This window comes from Schistocerca piceifrons, chromosome 6 (assembly GCF_021461385.2).
Source record: "Schistocerca piceifrons isolate TAMUIC-IGC-003096 chromosome 6, iqSchPice1.1, whole genome shotgun sequence".
In the NCBI taxonomy this organism is placed as follows: Eukaryota; Metazoa; Arthropoda; class Insecta; order Orthoptera; family Acrididae; genus Schistocerca; species Schistocerca piceifrons.
This window is the reverse complement of record NC_060143.1, coordinates 570330190-570355862: the sequence shown is the minus strand read 5'-3', so window position 1 is coordinate 570355862 and position 25673 is coordinate 570330190. Positions and strand designations below refer to the sequence as shown.

At 45.0% G+C, this 25673-nt stretch overlaps 1 protein-coding gene across 2 annotated transcripts in view; it reads right to left on the bottom strand.

Moving 5' to 3' along the window:
* Nucleotides 1-25673, bottom strand: part of LOC124802522 (protein croquemort-like) — a 286085-nt gene that overhangs the window by 46604 nt on the left and 213808 nt on the right. For both annotated transcript variants that reach the window (XM_047263365.1, XM_047263364.1), the window contains exons 8-9: nt 17245-17318; nt 14362-14571 (exon numbers count right to left, since the gene is read on the bottom strand). In XM_047263365.1, the coding sequence (XP_047119321.1) occupies nt 14362-14571; nt 17245-17318 (284 nt within the window). The remainder of the gene's footprint in view (nt 1-14361; nt 14572-17244; nt 17319-25673) is intronic.

Here is a 25673-nt window from a genome sequence, read left to right as displayed (position 1 = left end):
GCTACCCCAGACAACAGAAGAAGGAGTAGAACTGTTGAAGGTGCTTGTGAAAGCAGCCCAGCTGGCTTTCTTGCTTTCTTTAATAATACGACGACACTGAGCACGTAATCGTTTATAATTAATACAATTCGCCACTGTAGGGTGGCGCTTAAAGGTGCGTAAAGCACGTCGACGAGCACGTAAAGCGTCTCTACATGCTGCGGTCCACCAGGGGACCGGTACGCGACGTGGAGGAGAAGTAGGGTGAGGGATGGAATATTCAGCAGCAGCGAGAATGACTTCCGTGAGGTGTTCGACCTGACGATCGCAGCTTGTGAAGGTTTGATCCTGAAAGGTAGCCCTGGAAGAGAAGAGCTCCCAGTCTGCCTTGGAGATGGTCCAACGAGAGGAGCACGGAGAGGGAGTATGCTGCAGGAGATGGATAACACACGGGAAGTGGTCGCTCGAATATGTATCAGAAAGTGCATACCACTCAAACCGGCGTGCAAGTTGGGGAGTACATATAGAGAGGTCTAAATGGGAATAGGTGTGAGATGTGTCCGAAAGAAAAGTAGGGGCGCCAGTATTGAGGCAGACAAGATCGAGCTGGTTGAAAAGGTCTGCTAACAAGGAGCCCCTCGGGCAGGATGCTGGAGAGCCCCAAAGGGGATGGTGGGCATTGAAGTCTCCAGTTAACAAAAATGGTGCAGGTAGCTGAGCAATAAGTTGCATCACGTCTGCCCTGGTAACGGCAGATGACGATGGACTGTAAACGGTACAAAAGGAAAACGTAAAAGTGGGGAGAGTAATGCGGATGGCAACTGCCAGCAGGCCGGTGTGCAACGTGATGGGATCGTAGTAAATATCATCCCGGACCAGCAACATAACCCCTCCATGAGCTGGGATACCTACCACAGGGGGTAGGTCAAACCGCACAGAGGTGTAGTGTGCCAAGGCAATTTGATCGCATGGGCGTAGCTTCGTTTCCTGGAGGGCTACGACAAGCGGATGGTGCAAGCGGAGCAGCAACTTCAAGTCCTCTCGGTTGGAGCGAATGCTGCGAATATTCCAGTGAATAAGTGCCATCGTAAGAAAAGAAAGATGGGAGAAGTGGTCACCTCGAAGGCCGCTTAGGGCCTGGCTTCGAGCGAGCACTGCCGCCGCTATCAGTAGGCGGACAGTCATCGTCCATTGGGTCTATAGGGTCATCGGCCATCTCGGGAGGATGGCCGGGAGGGGGAGCTTCCTCCGCCAGTGAACGGCCAGATGTACGGCGACCAGCGGTGCGGCCAGGCGAAACGGATGACGGCCTGGGGCGGCAGCCGCTGGGTGGCGCAAGAGAAGAAATGCGCCGTGGCGGGGAAGGAGAACTGTGCTTCCTATGCGCCTTTTTGGAAGGACGTGTAGTGGAAGTACCGGTCGAAGGCTGTGAGGTCGAGGTACGGAGGAAGTCTGCACGGGATGGTTCCTTCTTGAAGGCCCGTGCATCTGACTTCGGTGTCTTCGTTTTAGCAGAAGCTGAAGAAGGTGCTCGTGTCTGTGGGGTGATGGGAGGAAGAGGAGACGTCGACCGCGCGATCTTAACACTGGCCGAACGGACGACCGTGGTGCTGAAGGTCAGATCGCATGTCTGGGTTGCTACCTCCCGGGTAGTCCGAGGAGAGGCGAGGACAGTACTGTATTTCCCCGCTGGGAGCAGCGTGGGCTTCCTACTAGCCAATAGCTTGCGAGCAGCCGAGGTGGACACTTTCTCTTTGACCCGAATTTCCTGGATACAGCGTTCTTCCTTATAGACAGGACAGTCGCGGGAGGATGCTGCATGGTCACCCTGACAGTTCACACAACGAGGAGACGGAGGTGGACAGTCACCCTCATGGGCATCCCTGCCACAGGTGACACATTTAGCCGCATTGGAACAAGACTGTCGAGTGTGATTGAAACGCTGACACTGGTAGCAGCGCGTAGGTGTCGGGATATAGGGGCGAACAGAAATAACCTCGTAGCCCGCCTTGATGCGCGATGGCAGCTTAACACTATCGAAGGTCAAGAAAATTGTCCGGGTCGGTACAAGGTCATTGTTGACCTTTTTCATGACCCTATGGACAGCCGTCACGCCCTGCTCAGCGAGGAATGATTGAAGCTCCTCGTCAGTCAATCCGTCGAGGGAGCCAGTATAGACCACACCACGAGACGAATTCAAAGTTCGGTGGGCCTCCACCCGGACAGGGAACGTGTACAGGAGGGTGGCCCGAAGCAGTTTTTGTGCCTGAAAGGCATTCTCAGTTTCCAGTAATAAGGTGCCGTTACGCAACCTGGTACAGGATTTGACAGATCCGGCTATGGCATCTACGCCCTTCTGAATAACGAAAGGGTTGACAGAGGAAAAATCCTTTCCGTCCTCAGTTCGAGAAACTACGAGGAACTGTGGGGCAGGCGGTAGTACTTTTGTCACTGTTGGCTGGTCACGTTTCCGTTTTTGGGTCGAAGTCGAAAGAGATGGAGTAGAATCCATTGCGGAGGAATCCCCCATGATTGCCAGCGTCTCCGATGGCGCGCTCCTTCCTTGTGGGGACCCTCTCAGAGGGCACTCCCGCCTTAGGTGAATGTTTACACCTCAGGTCACACCTCCCGAGAAACAGACGGAGGGACCAATCGGCATGGTCAGAAGGTATCAGCTCAGGCAATCACCCCTCCCCGGGCCTGGCCTTTACCAGGGGGTACGCGCGTGCCTTACATGTCTACCCAGGGCGGGGACTTACGCGTTACCCCGTCACCGGCTACGCGTGCGAACGCGTGGGTCGGCCTTCAGGCACGCACAGGGAGGAAGGAAGAAGAGGAAAAAGAAGAGAGAGAGGGAGAAAGAGGACAGACTGTCTCAAACGCCGAGGCGGAGACCAGAGAAGGCAAGGAGAAGAAGGCAATGAGAAAGCAAGGGGAAGAAGGCAATAAGAAGGCAAGGAGAAGAAAGCAATGAGAAGGCAAGGAGAAAAAGGCAATGAAAAAGCAAGGAGAAAAAGGCAATGAGAAGGCAAGGGAAAGAGTAAGGAAGACAGTGAGGTGGAGAAGAGCAAAGAAAGGAACCAACAAAAGGAAGGAAGAAACGAGAAGTGAAAAAACCAAAAGGACCACGATGATAGGTCGTGGAACCGTCCGTCTCCGGACGCAGGCGCGAACTACCCCCGTGAGGGGGATGGACTCCTTTTAGTCGCCTCTTACGACAGGCAGGAATACCGCGGGCCTATTCTAATCCCCGGACCCGCAGGGGGGATGATGATGATGAAGGGAGATGATGATGATGATGATGATGATGATGATGATGAAGAAGGGAGATGATGATGATGATGATGATGATGAAGAAGGGAGACGATGATGATGATGATGAAGAAGAAGAAGGGAGATGATGAAGAAGAAGAAGGGAGATGATGAAGAAGAAGAAGGGAGATGATGATGATGATGATGATGAAGAAGGGAGATGATGATGATGATGAAGAAGGGAGACGATGATGATGATGATGATGATGAAGAAGGGAGACGATGATGATGATGATGATGATGATGAAGAAGGGAGACGATGATGATGATGATGATGATGAAGAAGGGAGACGATGATGATGATGATGATGATGATGATGATGATGATGAAGAAGGGAGACGATGATGATGATGATGATGATGAAGAAGGGAGACGATGATGATGATGATGATGATGAAGAAGGGAGACGATGATGATGATGATGATGATGAAGAAGGGAGATGATGATGATGAAGAAGGGAGATGATGATGATGAAGAAGGGAGATGATGATGATGAAGAAGGGAGATGATGATGATGAAGAAGGGAGATGATGATGATGAAGAAGGGAGATGATGATGATGAAGAAGGGAGATGATGATGATGATGATGATGATGATGATGATGATGATGATGATGATGAAGAAGAAGGGAGATGATGATGATGATGATGAAGAAGGGAGATGATGATAAGTGGGCATATCAATATCCAAATTGACGATATGGGGAATGTGTTATTAAGCAGTAAGTTCTGTAAAAATTCCAGACTTTTCGTCGCACGGAATTGGACTTCAAGGCTAGCAAGGAAACAGATGAACTGATTTGCGTGAGGAATTTGCTTTTAAACAGTGTGAGAATAAACTAGTGAGTATGTGTGAACGAGATGACAGCTTCAGGAAAGTCATAGGACTTTAAACTTTTACGAAGTTAATGAACTATCAGAATGAAGGGCCGGTGTTTTATTCCGACGAAACGTCGATTGCTGCACGTTATCTTGTCGCATCCGACTGCGATCCAGTTGTAAAAATTCTGGAGTGTATCTCATTACTATTTCCGCTCACTATTTCTCTGGCGTAAATAAGGTCTGGTGGGTAACACCGAACTGTGCAAAATGTACCGACTTAACAAAAAACCTGCATTCGTTGATGCCAGTGTCTAGCCCATGTAGAAAACGTACCTGCCGCTGTGACTTTCTTGTGAAACAGCGTCGATGTACAGTGCAGACACGCCCGCTTGGCCGGCTCTGACGACGTCTTTACGTAACGCTACGTCGCGGCGCTGCGCACCCTGACCCCGGACCATCTGCTGTGCCGCATCCCGACGCTGGCGGCCTTCGCCCCTACACACTTAACTGTTGACTGTGTAGCAGGCTGCTGTAAGAGGCCTTCCCTGCTCGTTTCGAGGTAAACACGCGAGTAGTTACGATGTTTAAGTTAGGCGTTCCCTATTACGCAGTCAAGCCATTAACAAGGACTGCCTCAAGCCCACCTCGAAGAACGAATACGTACGCTGTACCACGGAGTATTTCCGGAAGTGCTATGGACGGAGATTATTTCTAATCCAGCTAACAGCTACAAACTTTTTCTGCACATAGGTCCCAGTGGAGAATATGTGTCTTATTCGTTTAACACTCAACGTTAAATTAACTGTGTGTGAACTAGAAGGAGAATGCAATTTCTTTCCGGTATTTCCTTTCTTTAAAACACACACACACACACATACACATACACACACACACACACACAGTGTTCATCTTAGCGTTATCATGGCGTTCGTTTGAACGCTAAACACTGTCTACGTATTTCGATACGATGTGTCTCATAGACAAAGGTCAGCAAAATTCATATCTTCACTGAGTGTATTTTTCCATCGTTTCTTTCGTCTTAGACCCTCGAATCGCGCTGGTACGCCGGCATTATCGCTAGGCCCCTGAATCTCCGTACATCCATGCCACCCTCTCGCATTTTCTCCACTATTTGCTTGACGCTAACCTGCCACATAACGGTGTTGTTACTTTCGCAGTCTGTCAGGTGAGTCCTGCAACTATTAACTTGCATAGCATACACATATGGATGACGTGGATTACCTGGCGGTTTTTACCATCGGAGATCACTGTTCAGACAGTTCGTACGACTGTCCGATAGAATTGGATTTCCGTAACAGAGAAATGTTTATGTCACATAGAACCCTTGTCACTGCGTAACTGCATCACTGCTGAATACACTCTCGCTCTTGCGTCATCATTTGTCTTTTTTTTGTATGAGATCTCAGATTTCTGTGTCGTCCGAATAAGACAAAGCCAGGGCAAAAAGGCCACAGGCGCAAAGATGCGAGTTGGTGCCAATGTCACAGAGAATCGCCACTTGCCCGAGTTGCATCATCGACTTCGCCTCGGCCAATTGCCGGCCGAGTACAGTTCGCCAATGACACGACGATAACGGATAGAAGCCTACTCGGAAGATCATCTTTCGCCCACTTTGTTATAGATCATCGTCCAGGGCTGACTTAGACAGGGAACGTGGTTAGTGAACTCTTAGAAGTTAACAGAAAGTAGCTGCAAGTTGCATTTGCTATGTCCTATGAAGCTTACCAATCGTTATTTCCACATGACCACTGAGGTCCCTTTTTATGTTATATTACATGCAGTGTTGCAGACTTCATTGTTTTACTAATCACAATGATAAATAAACCTTTTAAACTGGTTTCTGTAACTTTGTTACTAATTTGTTTGGAGTGTTGTAGAACCTTCGCTCTCCTGTCGTATTACCTGACCATGGGGCATAACTGGCATAGTGGCAGGGAGAAATTGTCTTAGCGGTGTACTGCACCAGAAGCCGTTTCACGAACTCTCACACTCGGCCTACCGTAACATCAGTGGCAACTCTGCCTCCACAGCAGTAGCGATGAGGCCTTTACAAAACTGGCAACGAGAATTTACGATACAGGTACCAGAGATCATCTATTACAGTATAGCACTGTACTATAATATCTACTATACCACTAGGCGCCACTGCATCTCACGGTTGGAAGTAGTCGTCATGTTTTGGCTTATCAGTGTGCTCAGGCCATCAATAATGGTTGACAAATGAAATACTACGAACAAATTTTTTACGATATTTTGTCACGTAACTGTAAAATTTCATTGTAGTTATAGCTTGCAACATTTACTTCGATCGAAGGTCCTATAAAGCGTTATTTTTTAAGTTGCTTGTGTTAGGCTGATGCTTGCTCTAGGCTCCTACGTTTGCAGCAGAGACCTCAGCTAATGCACGTTGCTTCACACGTTACACGGGAGCAGAAAGCTCCGGCCGAGGCTGGCAGATACCAAGGGAGGTCTTCGATTAGCGGTAAATGGCACCGCGTGTTCACTAACGCCCGCAAGCACCCACAGTAATGGTGCGACAGCAGCGCCTCTGCCGGCGCCGCGCTTACCTAACTGCAGACCGCGCACCGTAAAATTCCTCTCGCCGTCATTGTTCCTAAACACTCTCCCACCTTCATTTCAGCTTGGCCTTACCAGTCGAGGAATGCTACTCTCCGCTTTCCGTGTTCTGCTCTGATGTCCTGCTCGTTCAACGTGCTGTTGCTTGGAAGCCCTCCTCTCCCGTAAATGTGCAGCTCTCATTCGTCATACACTGATAACGTCATTGACCTCGAATCCACAACGAATCTCGCAAGAAACTTTCAGCCAGATTAAAACTGTGTTGTGTTCCAGATTCGATTCCATCTCTTGCCTTCCACAGGGAATGCTCTTTACGAACTGTGCTATCTGTCTATGTGGGACTGATGAACCTCACACGTTGAAGCGTGTCCGCCGCCCCCCCCCCCCCCCCTCTCTCTCTCTCTCTCTCTCTCTCTCTCTCTCTCTCTCTCTCTCTCCCCCCCCCCCCCACCTCCCTCCCCCTCCACCCCCCTTGCTTACCGAACTTCAAAAAAGTGCTCCTGCGTACCTTGCTGGATTTGTGGAGAGATTGCGTAACCGCAACTTCATGATTATTTCGAGAACGAACCTTCTACTCAACATCGTGTTGTACGTATCAGTCGCCCCATTGATCTGTCGTCTTTCTCAATTTCCTTCTATCGATGGCCAAGTTTTGATACGTTATTGGCGCACTGTAAACATCCATCCAGCCAGTTTCATTCTTCTTTGAAATGTTAGAACGCTTCGTAATCCCTTTAGTACGCATCATTTCCTAAGCAGGTTCCTTTTAAGATGGCGACATGCACTTGTATTTAGTCATTAACAACGTGTGTATCTCAGTTAACATTGTTATTAGTGAAAACAGGTACAGTTACACGGTACCTGCTATAAAAAAAGACGAGATAAACTGAGAGCACACTGATTTGTTTTGTTCATTTTACGCGACTGTGAAGCTCGATGAGTTCTTGCAACGCATTTTTTTCTTATTTTTCTGCCGTTATGTATTGAGCTGTACGCCGTGTTTCTGCTTTCGTTCCTCTGTCCATCGTGTGTAATTTCTTGAGTGGGCTTCCCGCAGGTTTATAATTATAGTCCTGACTTACTTGATCGTCAAAGATTTCTGCAAATATTTTAGTTTACTTTGAATTTTCTATCTAGTTATTTCTGTTCCTCTTCGATAATAGCTCAGCATTATCTTTTGTTATTCATTCCTTATTAACTATAGTTGCTAGGGGTCCTGATTTGAGCAGAGTTTTTTTTCTGTAACCACACAGACGCCCACTGATTTAATATTTAGCCAAATTCCATTTTCGCATTTCATGTTACAATTTTCCTTGTAATTTCTGTTTTTCGATTTGTAGTCTGCCATAATGCGTAAAGTAATTATGTTTCACGAACCGTGATTCGGCGTTTTATGACAAAAATTTCTTATTATATGTAATCCAAATTATTCTGTACGACAGCTGTCGTTTTGCAAGTTTTTCTCATGTTCTGATTTTAAATTTGAATATTTAATAATCGCAACTAAATATTTGAACTTATCATCTTGGGAGATATTACTATTCTGGTGATTCCATATTCTGCGTCTCAAATTTGGCGTCCGTTTCACTATTACTATTATTATTTACTATTGTTTTTATTATCACCATCATGGGATCCTGCAGGTTAACAGTTTTCTTTCGGGAACGCAGAATATTATTAAAATCCACATCGGGTGCTAAATCCGTGTATTTCCAATCGTCTTATTGCAGCTGGCTTGAAATATTATGTATGCGGAATAGTGTGATACCTGTGACGAAAATGATTTGCTGAGCTGTATTGATTATTGTACTCTTATGTCAAGCCGATTGCAAGGGATTGGCTTGTCAATGGTTATGTTACGTTACAGTACAATTTTCATTTCCTTCAACACAAAGAGAGTTGTATTTGTAATATGACAAAGTTTCATTATCTGTAACTGCTATTCCAACTTCTACTGCATTATTTTGGCGTCACCATTGTCTTTGTAATAATCATCATCATCATCATCATCATCATCATCATCATCAACAGCCCAACAGTAGTAGTAATAGTAGTAGTAGTAGTAGTAGTAGTAGTGACATACCAGAGAAGCGAGATGTTCGTGTGATTTTCAGAAAAGTTATCTACTATCGTAAAATCGGTCATGTGACAACAGGTAACATTCGATTTATCGACATTGCCACATTTTAATGGTATTTTCCTTTACATTCATTACATCTTATATTATACGTTCTGACTGTTCACACACGATACGTTGCCACATCACACGATCAACATGCAAGTAACATGCAAGTAACATTTTCTCTGGAATGTTGAAGCGTCGTGTAATACTTCTCATATCGCAAAAACTTACATCTGATGGCTGTGGTGCTGATCATTAAAACTTGGAACTCCCGAGGTTGTGTAACGACTGACGCGATTTCAATGCAAGTGGCTTTCTGCTACGCCATTAGGAAAGACGTGTTATACAAGCTCTTTTTCAGTAGGCTTATACAACTACCTCCGCTCATGAGTCACTGGCAGTTGATAGGACCGTGAGCAGCAAGAATACAATGGCTGCACTCGACCGCTCGTACGCTGAAAGGTAGGGCTTGTACAAGAGCATTCCTCCTGCGTCCGTACCATGTGTGCTTGAAGCTTGTAGTCGGTAATATCTTGTTGCTTGAGTCTTACTACAGAATACTGAAATCTATATCAACTAAATACTCGACTTTAAGCTGTGCTTTGGTTTGGTTCGAAAAGCAGTGCTTTGGTATCTATGTCCGTGGTACTACGAAGAGTGGAATGCCTCGATTTTCTGGTCGTTGTACTGGTGCAGTTCAAGTTCAAAGTGCACTCTAAATCACGTATCAAATCTGCATTTTTCAGATACTCCGATGTTTTGCAGACTTGAGAGAAGACGTAAGTGACGATAAATCCTAGGAACGACGGTTGAGCGGACAACCCCTGCAGTTGCAGCCTGACGCTGACTTACCCACCAGTCACGCTCACCAAAGTAATTGTTGTTCACGTAACCCTAAGCTATCTTCCAGTGTACCTAGAAGAGTGCAGAGGAGCAGTGCAGAACCAGTTTGAGGAAAGATACTTTGTACAGGATGACGTGAACAAGTGTAATAAATAACATGGCACTCTCCGTCTTGCATGAATCAGGGTCACTTTGGTTAATGGGGATCAAATCATCTTCCAAAACCTTCATGTACAGTTCCGTAGTCACCGCGCCATTGAGAAATATCGCACCGATTATTCGGTAACTGGACACTGCACATAGTCACCCGTAAAGGCTGAAGAGACTTCTCGATCGTGAATTGCGGATTCTCAGTCTGCCAATTGCTCCGAATTTGCTTATTGACGAATCCATCCGAATGAAAGTGGGCTTCGTCGCTAAACCAAACCGCAATGCCCATACTAATTCCCACCGTGTACCACGACAAACCATGCAGCTTGAACGTCCTAACGCAAACATTTCAGAAGTTATGAACGATTTTATTTAATATTGTTGTCAACTTGTAACCTAGTTTTTACATTGAAAAGCCAAAGAAACTGGTACACATGCCTAATGTCGTGTAGGCCCTTCGTGAGCACGTAGAAGTGCCGGAACATGACTTGACATGGACTCGACTAATGTCTGAAGTATGCTGGAGGGAACTGACACCATGAATCTTGCATGGCTATCCATAAATTTTGAGAGGGGGTGGAGATTCTTTTTGAACAGCACGTTGTAATGCATCCCAGATATGATCAATAAAGTTTGTGTCTGGGGATTTTGGTGGCCAGCGGAAGTGTTTCAAACCAGAAGAGTGTTCCTGGACTCACTCTGTAGCAATTCTCGACGTGTGGGGTGTCGCAATGTCCTGCTGGGATTGCCCAAGTCCGTCAGAATGCGCAATGAACACGAACTGATGCAGGTGATCATACAGGATGCTTACATACGTGTCACTTGTCAGAGTCTGATCTAAAGGTATCTGGGGTCCCATGTCACTCCAGCTGCACACGCCCCACACCTTTGTACTGCCACCACCATCTTTAACATGCAGCGTCCATGGATTCACGAGATAGTCTCCACAATCGTACTTGTCCATCCACTTGATACAATTTGAAACATGCCTCGTCCGACCAGGCAATATGTTTCCAGTCATCAACAGTCCAATGTCAGTGTTGACGGGCCCAGGCGAGGCGTAAAGCTTTATGTCGTGCAGTCATCAAGGGTACACGAGTGGGCCTTCGACTCCGAAAGCCCATATCGATGATGTTTCGTTGAATGGTTCGCACGCTGACACTTGTTGATGGTCTAGCATTGAAACATGCAGCAATATGCGGAAGATTTGCATTTCTGTCACGTTGACCAATTCTCTTGAGTCGTCGTTGGTTCCGCTGTTGCAGGATCTTTTTCCGGCCGCAGCGATGTCGGAGATTGATGTTTTACCGGATTCCTGATATTCACGGTACACTCGTGGAACAGTCGTATGGGAAATCACCACTTCATCGCTACGTCGGAGATGCTGAGTCCCATCGCTCCTGAGCCGACTGTAAGACCACGTTCAAACTCAAATCTTGATAACCTGCCACTGTAGCAGCACTAACCGATCTAACAACTGCGCCAGGCACTTGTTGTCTGATATATGTGTTGCCGACCGCAACGCCGTATTCTGCCTTTTTACATGTATCTCTAGTTGAATACGCTTCGCTATACGAGTTTCTTTGGCACTTCAGTGTAGATGCAGATGTATCCTCCCAACAGAACGCCCTCTTTTGCTCCCGCAGAACGGTACGAGTTGGCACCTGGGGTCACTGAGCTTCTCCAATACTACCCCACACGATGGGGCGCACATTCCTACCTTCATCGAAGCAGCGGATAGAGGGTGGTTGTGTAGGCTACCCGCCACACGCATCTACGGTCGTTTGACCACCCCTGCCCGCGGACGCCCTTCGAGTGGACTAAGAATACGGCCACACTTGCGTGTTTTGAAGCTGGACGCTGAGCGTCTAAAGAAGCAGCTTGAAAAGTGGCCTGGCTTGGCTGTGAGCTCTGTGGGACTTAACTTCTGAGGGCATCACTCCACTAGAACTTAGAACTACTTAAACCTAAGTAACCTAAGGACATCACACACATCCCTGCCCGAGGCATGATTCGGACCTGGGAGGGTAGCAGCAGCGCGGCTCCGCACTGAAGCGCCTGGAACCGCTCGGCCACCCCGGCTGGTTAAAGTCGCCTGGTGGTGGCAACATTCGACCGTGTATATAGCTTCTTACAGGGCAACGCGTCCTAGCGACCGAAGACGTGAATGTGGCCATATACGGCTCAGTAGCGTTTCAGACCTGCCTGGATGATATCGCAGCATTGAGAAATTAATGTATTAAGTAAACAATCTGTAACAATAATGTGTGCTGCATTGTTACTGATTCGAGGGAGACGACGTCGACAAAAAAGAAGTTTTTGGACTCTTCCAATAATTGAGGATAGATCAGAGAGGGGAACATTCAATCTGCTGCAGAGCAAACTTAAAGAAAACCCCGAAAAGTTTGAGTAGTGCAGGATGTCTAATAAGTCATACGTAACTCTGCTGTCCAATGAGTCGAATGCTATTAGTGGAAGAAACACTCGATTACGTGATTGTATAAGGGCTGAAGAGAAACTATTAATTACTCTGAGGGAAGTGAAGTTTTATTACTTATTGTGTTATTTGTTTAAAGTGCATAAAAGGACAGGATTGAATCTTTTGATTTTTCCTCGAAGATCATTGCAGGTGTGCTGCTTGTGGACTGAGATGATAGTTGGTCACACTCAGATGTACTTCTGGACGGCTGTGCATGTGTGTAGGACTGAACCAATTGTAAATATTTCAAATGAAAATCCAACTTTTCAGCTGGCCTAAAGGTTTTAATAAGGGGCATTTGCGAAAATAAGAATATTTCATCTGGATGATTAGCTCTAGGTTCTTTTGTATGTGATTGTTGCAAACTGGTTTCCAAAACGCCCAACAATTTTTTTTAAACTCTTCCTGTTTTCGTTTCTTCGCAAATGGACTTTCTTTCTCCCTTTGCGCTGTGCGAGCAGGGTGAGAGGCTTTGGATGTAGTATGTTGTATTTCAGGAGTCGTGTTTGCTTCTTGTTCTGCAGTGCCAACCGTCACTTCTTTTTTGTTTTATAATCGGTATTTTGAATGTCTTATATGAAAGGTCGAGCTTGAACTTCTAAAATAATACTTTCGCTATCAATTTAAATTTTTTCCATGTCACACATCGAAAGAACTGTAATGAAACACTTGACTACACACACTACTTTGTGTCGACACACTGCAGAGTTACTACTGAGTTCACGTGGGAACGCAATGTGAGAAGCGTCTTTTGACGCAGGGAATGTGCCCCGTCCTATCCGACGAGCGTCGGACCTCGAGGATGCGCCTTCTCGTCGGACGTTAGCAGAAAGAGACACCGTGTGTGGCAACTACCGGCCTTCTCCAGCCTGTCTATAACTGTAGCGCCTTTTGACACTGAGCGGCCAGCCTCAAAAAACGCAAGTGTGGCCTCAGCCTATGGCCGGTATTACAATATCAAATGTCTTTGTCAAAGATTTGATCAAAGATGTGATCACATATTCCATCAAATATATTTGACAAAGATCTTTGACGCAGCGCTAGAAGGGGTTCTACACTATCATCATATTTTTCGTCGAAGTTCAGGATGGCTGACAACAACAACTTGTTATTAACCGCAGCAGTTGTACGTACCACAATTGGACTGTGTGCACATGCGGAAGAGAAGCGGGGGAAAAAAAGGAAACATATCTGGGTGAAGCCGTGGGTTTTACGACGACACGATAAAAGCATTCAACAAAACTTATAGTGGAGGACGTCAAGTCGTACATCAATTACTTAAGAATGGATGAGCATACATTTCTGTATGTGCTCAGTGAAGTGTATTCTCACATCACAAAGTACAATATTAAGTACTGCTATATCTGCAGAAGACAGGCTCACTTCAACAATCTTATTCCTTGCTGCAGGAGAGGCTTAGGTTGGGTTGGGTTATGTTAGGTCAGGTCTCCAATCATCTTAATCTATTTTCGTATTCAGGGTGCCTCACGTTGTAAAGCGCCTCATCAGCTTCATACATCTCTACTAATTTTGTAGTTGTCAGCACACACCAATTGTATTTACTGGCAATGTTTATAAAAACACCAGAGACGACAGAACGCTGCAGCGATGCTAGTGCTCCATGTGGTAACATGCCACATTGCAGTGAACAGAAGTCAAGCGACTTCTTTGATCAAATCTACAGCGAGGCCCTAGATTTGATCAAATATTGACGACATTTTACAAAGTTCCCTATTACACCATCAAATATCTTTGACTCAGAAATTTGACAAATTTGACTCAGAAATTTGACAAATTTGACTCAGAAATTTGACAAATTTGACTCAGAAATTTGACAAATTTGACTCAGAAATTTGACAAATTTGACTCAGAAATTTGACAAATTTGACTCAGAAATTTGACAAATTTGACTCAGAAATTTGACAAATTTGACTCAGAAATTTGACAGAAATTTGATAGTGTAATACCGGCCTAAGATGACGTACAACACAACGAGCCCACCAGCTGTTTGCCCGCCGCCGTACACCTGCAGGTGGTACACAGGAGGTGTTTTACCTGGTCCTGGCGCGGTGCTCCCTGAGGCGCAGGCCGGTGGCGATGAGCAGGGCGACGACGCCGGCCGCGCACGAGGCCAGCGAGGCGGCCAGCCCGCACGTGGGCATCAGCAGCAGCAGCCGCAGCGGCCGCGCCAGCTCCTCCGTGATGGACGCGCGCTCCTCGAACCACAGCATCGGGAAGAAGACGCGCGGCACGCCCCGCAGCATCCTGCCGCAACACACAAGCACACACTGGTCACTGCGGCACGCCTCCAGCTCCGTGCAATACTCTGGCGTGTGGCTCCTAAGTTACCAGGGGGATAAGAAGCGTACAGCTTTGAACATGGTGTCAGTCTCCTCACACCACACCTGTGTTACTTATGTTTTAATGTTTGACCTTTTGAAGAACATTATGTTTTATATTTTAATGCATGACTTGAGCAACTCAGCTCTTAAATCACTGTAAATCTATGACGATATTTTCTTCAAGTAATTACCTTACCCTCTGATGACGTCACCCTTAGAGGTGGCGAAACCCGGTCAAGGTATATAGAAAACCTATGCAACCGGTTGGCTGATCTTAACATATTTTTCAAATTACTAGGGGGAGTTATCTCGTGGGCCACATCGCTCGACAACCTGTAGGCACTTTTAAGGACGCAACAGTGCCGACCCCCCCCCCCCCACCCCCCCCACACACACACACACACACACACACACACACACACACACACACACACACACACACACACACACACACACACACGTCTCAGCGCTCAGCGCCCCCTATTATTTGCCGGAAAAACCGACAGCAGGTGTCTCGTGTCGAGCAGTCCGCGAGCAACCTAGGTGCCGCACGAGCCAGTTGGCTCGTCAGTGTCTGCATGCCTTTCTAGTCCCAACACACACAAAATTCGTGGATGTATGTTCCGTCTATTCAACTAACTGGAGGCGGATTTTTATTGCCATACTCGTTCCGCTTCTTTTATTTGCGAAGAATCTTCAGCGGCCCGTAATAAACTTATAATATGGCAGTTACAATACATTACTATGTTACGGTTTGTCTTTTTTCCTTGTTTTCTGGGTTAGAACTAACTTCTGTAGCATAACTTTCGTGATGTGAAATTATCGTTCTGTGTTACGATTTCCAGCGCTGTTAGCTAATGCATGTGATCCTGAAGATGTGTTCATTAGTCTCCGTGCTCCAGCTGGCCGATTTCTGGCGTTCTTTCACCTACATTTGATTCAACACTCCGCACACATCACTTGCATTTTGTGTTTAACATTACACACCGAAAACACACACATGTTGAACATAAAATGCTAAGTGCAAGTGATGTGTGCGAAGTGTTGAATCAAATGTGGCTGACAGAACGCCGCAAACCAGCCGACTGGCGCACGGAGACTAATGAACACATCTCCAGGACCACACGCTTGAGCTAACAGAACGACAATTTCACATCACCATATTTGTGCTACTAAAAAAGTTAATGATAACCGAAAAAACGAAAGAAAACAGGACTATATAAATATATATAAAGAAACATCTACTACAGGCCACTGAAGACGATTCACAAATAAAAGAAGCAAAATGCGTATGGCAATAAAAATCTGCCTTTAATTAGTTCCATAGACGGAACATACATCCACGAATTTTGAAGCAACTAATGAAAGCCGGTAGACAGAAAAAATGACGTGAAACTTATATTCACTCCAAAATATCGCCCATTCGGAGTATATACCGGGTGTTTCAAAATGAATATCGGGTTTGTAAGGCTTTGTAGCATTCATTAAATTCAACTTACAATTACAAATAACAGATCAAATGAAAGAGAAATTGTTTTTCTTAGAAGCGTGTAACGTTCCTCACTCATCGAGGTGATAGGCGAGCCCTTCCCAAACCACGCTCAGGCTGTCCGGAATAAATGTTGCAACAAGCTGTTTCTTAAGCCGGGTTACCAGCCGGCAGCGGATGCGAACGCGCGTGCGCCCCTTTATGATGGTCGGAAGGTAACAATCACATGGCGTCAGATCGGGTGCAAGTGGAAGCCACCCGAATCATCATCTCTCATCCAGCACCTTGCGGCCAATCCCATGGTCCGGTACAACGTCATTTAAGCAATCGCGTACTGGCAGTGATGCGGCGTACCATCTGCCTACCTAATAAATTTCTGTGGTTCACCTTATTCCAGCTCAGGAAAGAGCAATAGTTCTAGCGCATGAAGATAACAATCATCAGTTACAGTTGCTGCACCGAAAGAAAAGGCCCATAAACTATCCGCCGGGATATGCCACAATAAATTAGGGGAATCGCGTTGAAATTTTACCTCTCGTCAGGATTTGCTGAGCCTTACATGCACACATTGTATATGTTCACATTTCCACTTATGTGAAATGTCTATTCATCACTGAAGACGACACGATCCAGGAACTCTTCATGTCATGCAGCAACATTTCGTTTGGAAAGTTCAGATGTAAACCGTAGTCTGTTGGCTTTAGAGCATTTTAGTTGTAAGATGAACTTAATATATGCTACAAAGCCTTAAAACCTCGATATTCATTCTGAAACACCCGGTATTGCGATTAAAATTAAGAATACTGTAGGTCATCTACACACACTTCACTTCTTTACTTTCGGGTTCTTGTCCCGTTCTGCTTCTATTGTGCTGTGTAATTTGTTACCATCTTTTGCGTCGGTACCTGCACTTTCTTGTGGAAAAAACAAAAAAACACACACACACACACACACACACACACACACACACACACACACACACACACACACAGAGAGAGAGAGAGAGAGAGAGAGAGAGAGAGAGAGAGAGAGAGAGAGCGCACGTAATACACATGTAGCCAAAGCAATACCAATGGAAGTGAGCAGAAACTGTGATGCAGTACTTACGATATGTAACTCTGCTGCTGCAGAAGGATATTTATCTGGAAGCGCGCCGCCACATCCAGAGGTATTCCCGTCTCCTGTTGCAAACAAAGTGTTAATTAGCACACCTTTAAGTTCTTCAGTATCGAGAGGGCTATACGTTGAGTCTACAACCAGTTCCACACTTGCTAAAGTAGACTACCACTACTACATCTTTAGAGAACGATTCTGCACACAACCACTAGTCTTTGGCTAAGATGCTATCCATCACGTCTTTTTCTCATGACCGCCAGTCAAGCAAACACGGAGAGCTTTTATGCAGTTTCGAAATCAGTAGATGGGAATTGAAGGATTTCGTTTTTGAAATGGGTCTTGACTTAAGTCTGGATAGCACAACCCGTAATACATTTCTCTGAAAAGCAAGAGCTCCTCGTTCGAAGCACCAATTTTTAATCAGTCACGAAGTTTCACTTACAACTTTTCTTCCTTATTGTCAATGATCAGGATAATTTAAGTCAGCGCAGAGTACTCGCTTCCTTGGTCCGACTAAAATGTCAGTATGACGGCTACAAATAGTGCAAAATATCGAACTTTCACTGAGTGAGATGAAAAATTCAAGAAGGAAGATGAATGATAATGTCACGAACATTGCAGGTTCCACTCAGTCAGAGAAGGAAGAGGAAGGAAATAGTCGGTCTCATGTTAACAGAAGAGCCCACGCGACTGACTAAACTGCGACGTGTCTACACACGCGGAAGCCTGCGCAGAAGGACGAATTCATGAAAATGGCAACCACGGTTGTCTCCATGACTCCCACTGGACTCGCAACTGGATACTCGCCCTCAATGCTGATCTGAAGGTCGATGACAATGCAAAATAAGCGAGACAGAACTTTCTGCTGCGGGTGAAAACCCGATAGTCCAGTGGTACACTGAGGGCGCAGGTTCTGGGACAGGTCGGACAAGTAAGCACTACTATGGGTGTCTTAGAGGGCTTTATGCTAAAGAGTGCCCTTGTTTGGGATAAATACATTATTACTGAAGTGCATACGAAGGTACTAACAAATTATTCTACTGGTGGGTTAAAGAAACTAAGCTGACGAATCGAAAGGACAATACCCGGCCATCAACTTGCTCTTACGAGAGAAATGGAGCATCACAGCAGTCAAAACATCTGTGGGAGAACGTAGCAACGTCAGTCGTGTTGAGAGATGTGGTACTTTAGAATTTCTTGACCGTTTCTTTGCGTCACTCAGCATACTTTTCATACGCTTCTCTGTGGAGATACTCCAATGGACAAGTGCTTTCCCTACTTCGCTTTATTATTCAGAGCGTAGTATAATAGAAGTACAAATACTGATAGGAATTCCACTGTTTAAGAGAATGACAACATGCTGTCTCTCGAATCAATATCTCTGGACAGCAACTAAGATTGGAAGGCAGTGCAAATGTAAAATGGACAGCTGTGGTAATAACAACGTCACCGTAAATACCTCTGCATAAGACTAATGCGCACACGATTCTCGTAAATTTGGCGTAAACGACACCGCTATCTGCTATTTCACTCTCACAGAGTTGTGAGCTTTTTTATGTGCTGCTGAACAAATCAACCAACGACGACATCTGCAATTTAAGAATGTGCTGTAGGAATCATTTTCGTGTGCTAGCGAATGCGCTGCTGACAAAATTAGTCTGTTTCAATGGATTAACTAGGCTTTGATCGCGCAAGTCTTTATTCCTCTTCTTTATCTCCTGACTTCAAACCGACGAGTACCGTCACTGTATTCTTGACTGTTTGTTAATAGTGACTTTTTAAGAGAAACCATCAGTCAGATACGCAACAGCGCACCTCCCCTGCACTTTGGATTGTAACAACGAATGACGCAGGTGTAACTGAAGTTACATATCTTCCTCCCACTGCGACTGTTTCGCACACGTAGCAGAACTGGTTCACAAAACGCCAGTTGTGTGAAACACATCCTTTTCTTTTTTATACAAAGCTGATTGCAAAAGCAGGCACTGTCATACCAACAGCTCCCACCTTCCATAATTTCACAAAGGCTTTCAGCACTGCTATACGGGTAACTGACAAGGAATATATAGTCATACAGATATTGTCACGAGTAACTGATTGGCTTAAAGAGATTTCGTATAACAGAAACTAGCACGTTATACTGGACAGTCAGTGTTTAAGTAACTGTAAAACAGTAACAGGTGGGTGCAAGCGAAACGTAATAAGACCACTAATGTTTTCCACAGACGTAAAAGATCTGTCATGTAGTGTCAGCAGCACACACTGAGTGTTCACTAATGATGGTACCGCCCACACGAAATTATCGTTGCTGGCTGTCTGTGGGTGAAGGTTGAGTACACGATGGAAGCCCTTCTTTAATGTAGATAGCTGCAATACAATGTCGATAGTATCAGATTACAAGGTTGGTACTTACCTCCTGATGCCTGTAAGAATTAAATACGTGGCCGCAATACTACGAATCAATATGAAAAGGATCGTACATGTTAAATCACTAATAATAAAGGCTGCTAACTGAAGTACATTTTTTGCTGAAACGATTAAGCAAAAAGCAATGCATCTACTAACAAAGTTCCATGCAAGATGAAAGCGTAAGCTACTGCAGAGCAGTGCTTCCGAGTTCAGAAGTACTAACATCACCTTGACAAAGAGGTCATTAAAGGTGGCGCACGAACTGGTTGGAGGAATATGCGCAGGAGATCACCCCTGCTCGTGAAAACGGAAGCATCCAGTATTTGCCTAAAGCGATATACTGAGAGCAAATAAACGCTGCGTATGAGTGAACGTATACGATCCTCCCGAACCAAGCCTAGTCTCCCAAGCACTATGCCACTTGGCTCCGTATGGCAGCGTTTGGAGTCATTATTAAGTCAGCCTATACCGGAACGAATACGTCGAAGGTATCCAAGAAAGTTTTGAGATCGTAACAGACTCATGCAGCCCATTCCAAAGTCTAGTAAATAGGCATAAACGGTAATTATTTCAAGAGAGATCCTCATGGATATATTTAGAGCACTTGTATTCGAGATAGACTATGCAACAATTTTACTGCTTCCAACGCAGATCTTGCATAGGGACGTTTCAAAGGAAATTTGAACCTACACAAATTCACCTTTCCTGACGAGAATGGAATAGAACCAGGCACTGGAACAGAGGATGCCACCAGCGCACAGCGCTCGACGCTACTGTCAATCTCGCTGTACGTGATGAGACATGTGAGCCACCCACCCCCACAGTAATTACCGCATTCGGTATGTCTCTTCACTTCAACCAAGCTTGTTTCCGCCATACGTGATGAGCTGTGTGCTGCCGTACGGATCTACGTACTACAACCATAAGCTTTGCAGACTTTGCTTTCAGACTCTCTTGGGTCTGTAAGTAACGGAATTACTAGCAACCTTTGGCAGTGTCGCCAGAATGTTGTTCCAGAGCCCAGTAGCCTCCTGTGACGTAGTAGCCCCCTGTGACGTAGTAGATTTTCTTTTCTGTTCTGTAACTAGCGAGTTTGCTGTAACTGTCTGCAGCTGTGACAGAAAACTGTTAACAACCAATCTTGGCATGAACCATTCCTTTCCACGCACTATAAAGTAGATGACGTGGATGCGGGTATCCTCGGAGTAGTGAAGCAAATTAAATCACTTAATAAAAGCAAGTGTTCTGGTCGAGATTGTATACCAATTAGGTTCCTTTGAGAGGATGCTGATGCAATAGCTCCGTACACAGCAATCATATACAACAGTTCGCTCGATGGAAGATCAGTACCCAAAGACTGGAAAGTTGCGCAGGCCACACCAACATTCAAGAAAGGAGTAGGAGTAATCCACTAAATTAGAGGCCCACATCATTAACATCGATATGCAGCAGAGTTCTGGACCACATAGTGTGTTCGAACATTGTGAATTACCTCGATGAAAACTGTCTATTGACACACACCTAAGAAGGATTTAGAAAACATCGTTCTTGTTAAACAACTAGCTCTTTCCTCCTCGTACAAACTGTTGAGTGCTATTGACAAGGAATTTCAAACTGATCCCGTATTTCTGGATTTCCGCAAGACTTTTACTACAAGCCGCTTATGTGATGCAGTGTAGAAATTGCATGCTTATGGAATATAGTCTCAGTTATATGACTGTAATCGTGATTTCCTGTGACAGAGGTCACAGTTCGTAGTGACCGACGGAAAGTCATCGAGTAAAACAGAAATGATTTCTGGCGTTCTGCAAGATAGCATTACAAGCCCTTTGCTGTTCCTTATCTATATAAACGATTTGGGAGACAATCTGAGTAGCCGTCTTTGGTTGTTTACAAAAGATGCTATCGTTTAGCGACTACTAAAGTCATCAGAAGATCAAGAAAATATGCAAAACAATTTAGAAAAGATGTGTGTATGGTGCGAAAATTGGCAATTGACCCTAAATAACGAAAAGTATGAAGTCATTGCACGGGTGCTAAAAGGAATCCGTTAAACTTCGGTTAGACGATAAATCAATCAAATCTAAAGGCTGTAAATTCAAACATCTAGGGATTACGACTACGAACAACTTAAATTGGAAGGAACACACAGAACACGTAACAGATCTACTAAGACTGCCTACACTACGTACTCTTTTGGAATACTGCTGCGCGGTGTGGGATCCTTACCAGATAGGAAAGACTGAATACATCGACAAAGTTCAAAGGAGAGCACGTTTTGTATTATCGCGAAATGGGGGAGAGAGTGTCACTGAAATGATACAGGATTTGGGATGGACATCATTAAAACAAAGTCTTTTTCGTTGCTGAGGGATCTTCTCACGAAATTCCAATCACCAACTTTCTCCTCCGAATGCGAAAGTATTTTGTTGACGCCGGCCTACATAGAGAGAAACGATCACCATGATAAAATAAGGGAAATCAGAGCTCGTACGGAAAGATATACCGGGTGATCAAAAAGTCAGTATAAATTTGGAAACTTAATAAATCACGGAATAATGTAGATAGAGAGGTAAAAAATTGACACACATGCTTGGAATGACATGGGGTTTTATTAGAACAAAAAAAAACCATATTTCTAGACGCGTGAAAGATTTCTTGCACGCGTCGTTTGGTGATGATCGTGTGCTCAGCCGCCACTTTCGTCATGCTTGGCCTCCCAGGTCCCCAGACCTCAGTCCGTGCAATTATTGGCTTTGGGGTTACCTCAAGTCGCAAGTGTATCGTGATCGACCGACATCTCTAGGGATGCTGAAAGACAACATCCGACGCCAATGCCTCACCATAACTCCGGACATGCTGTTCACAACATTATTCCTCGACTACAGCTATTCTTGAGGAATGTTGGTGGACATATTGAGCGTTTCCTGTAAAGAACATCATCTTTGCTTTGTCTTACTTTGTTATGCTAATTGTTGCTATTCTGATCAGATGAAGCGCCATCTGTCGGAAAATTTTTGAACTTCCGTATCGTTTTTTTGGTTCTAATAAAACCCCATGTCATTCCAAGCATGTGTGTCAATTTGTACCCCCTCTATCTACTTTATTCCGTGATTTATTCAGTTTTCAAATTTATACTGACTTTTTCATCACTCAGTATGTGTTCGTTCTTTCCGCGCTCTATACGAGATTGGAATAATACAGAATTGTGAAGGTGGTTCGATGAACACTCTGCCGGGCACTTAAATGTGATTTTCAGAGTATCCATGCAGATGTAGATGTTACTGATTGGTAAGTAATAGACGATGCTCAGAAACTGCAAGTGAGTTAACCACCTGTAAACGCGGTGGCGCAGAGCCTGCAGACGGACACAGTGGATGTGTGGAGCCTACGTCACGGCGCCAGCGGCAGATTCCGGGCGTCTGCCTGCGGATCAATACGGCGCTGCGTGACGCGGCAGCAGCAGCAGCAGCAGCAGACAGGACGTGCCCCGCCAGCGGCTGGCGTGCTCTGGCCTACCCCACGGCGGACTATCTCGCGACTCTGCTCGCCCAGTTGGCGTCCAGCCAGCCGGCCACGAGATCAAGCAGCCGCGGCACAGTTTACGGCCAGAGCGGAAGAGCTGAGCAAACGCCAACTCTCTTACTCACTCGCGTGCAATGAGAGAGAGAGAGAGAGAGAGAGAGAGAGAGAGAGAGAGAGAGGGGGGGGGGTTATAGCAGAGAACCTTTTTTATGAAATATGAGTGAACAGGGCACAGCCTTCGTGCTGAATTCACTCATTCTCTGACAGGAGGCAATTACACTGTCCACTGTTTTATAAGATACTGATAGTGTCGGAAGTTCCATGCGGCTTTTCGCGGATGATGCTGTAGTATACAGAGAAGTTGCTGCATTAGAAAATTGTAGCGAAATACAGGAAGATCTGCAGCGGATAGGCACTTGGTGCAGGGAGTGGCAACTGACCCTTAACATAGACAAATGTAATGTATTGCGAATACATAGAAAGAAGGATCCTTTATTGTATGATTATATGATAGCTGAACAAACACTGGTAGCAGTTACTTCTGTAAAATATCTGGGAGTATGCGTGCGGAACGATTTGAAGTGGAATGATCATATAAAATTAATTGTTGGTAAGGCGGGTACCAGGTTGAGATTCATTGGGAGAGTGCTTAGAAAATGTAGTCCATCAACAAAGGAGGTGGCTTACAAAACACTCGTTCGACCTATACTTGAGTATTGCTCATCAGTGTGGGATCCGTACCAGGTCGGGTTGACGGAGGAGATAGAGAAGATCCAAAGAAGAGCGGCGCGTTTCGTCACTGGGTTATTTGGTAACCGTGATAGCGTTACGGAGATGTTTAATAAACTCAAGTGGCAGACTCTGCAAGAGAGGCGCTCTGCATCGCGGTGTAGCTTGCTCGCCAGGTTTCGAGAGGGTGCGTTTCTGGATGAGGTATCGAATATATTGCTTCCCCCTACTTATACTTCCCGAGGAGATCACGAATGTAAAATTAGAGAGATTAGAGCGCGCACGGAGGCTTTCAGACAGTCGTTCTTCCCGCGAACCATACGCGACTGGAACAGGAAAGGGAGGTAATGACAGTGGCACGTAAAGTGCCCTCCGCCACACACCGTTGGGTGGCTTGCGGAGTATCAATGTAGATGTAGATGTAGAACTCTCTTCACGCGAAGAAACTGTAACTGACTGTCTTTTAAATGATACAAACCATAAATTATGAGCGTATTATCTCATTTAGGCGAACACTAGCGTGGCAGAGGCTGCTTGTCATACTGTTTAACAACCGTGACGTCAGTCGCACCATTGTAACTACCACAATTCTAGCGTGTACCAGGTGTACCGTAATGAAATGAGCGTTTTTTTGTGTGAAAATGAAACACTAATTTTGAATCGAAAAGTGAAGTACCAACCATTGCTTTCAATACATTTTGACCACCTTTCTGGCAATTTGTGGACACCACGCCAATAGAAATGTTCGTCTTTTGAAGCAAACCAATCAGACACCCAATTTTCGACTTCTTCATAGGAATCGAAGTGTTCCTCTGCCAATGCGTGTCCCATTGATGAGAACAAATGGTAGTCGGAAGGGACCAAGTCTGGTGGATACGGCGGTTGGGGTAGCAGCTCCCAGCCAATGTTTTGATTGTATCCTGAACCAGTTTTGCTTTGTGTGCAGGTGCATTGTAGTGTAAAAAAATTACTTTGCCATGTCTTCTGGCCCATTTGGTCTTTTTTCGATCAATGCATAGTTCAAATTGATCATTTGTTGTCTGTAGCGATTAGTATTCACAGTTTCACCGGGTTTTAGAAGCTCATGATACACCACACCTTTCTGATCCCACCGAACAAAGAGATTCTTGCCGAATCGATCTGGTTTTGCAGTCGATGTTGATGGTTGTCCAGGATTAACTCATGATTTTTCCGTTTAGGATTCTTAAAATAAATCCATTTTTCATCGCCAGTAACAATTCGATGCAAAACTGATTTTCTTTTATGTCTTTGAAGCAAAATTTGACAAATCGTTTCTCCGTTTTCCATCTGTCTTTCATTCAATTCATGTGGCACCAATTTTCCACACTTTTGGATGTTTCCCATAGCTTTCAAACGGTGAGAAATTGATTGTTGTGCAACATTTAGCATTGCAGCCATTTGCTTCTGAATCAAAGTATCATCTTCATGCAATATTGCTTGCAATTCTGCGTCTTCGAACTTTTTTGGTGGTCTTCCACGTTCTTCATTTCTTACATCAAAATCATTATTTCTGAACCATTGAAACCATCTTTTGCATGTTGCTTCTGATAGAACATGATCACCATGCGACTTTGCAGCACTTTTTTTTTTAATGAAAACAAAAAGCTAATGCTTTCCGCAAATCGTCACTTTCTAGTACAAAATTCGCCATTATTAACACGATGAAAACATATGATTTTGTTTGTTCCATGACTTGATGTATACTAAATATCTTTGACAGATGTCATACCAACCAA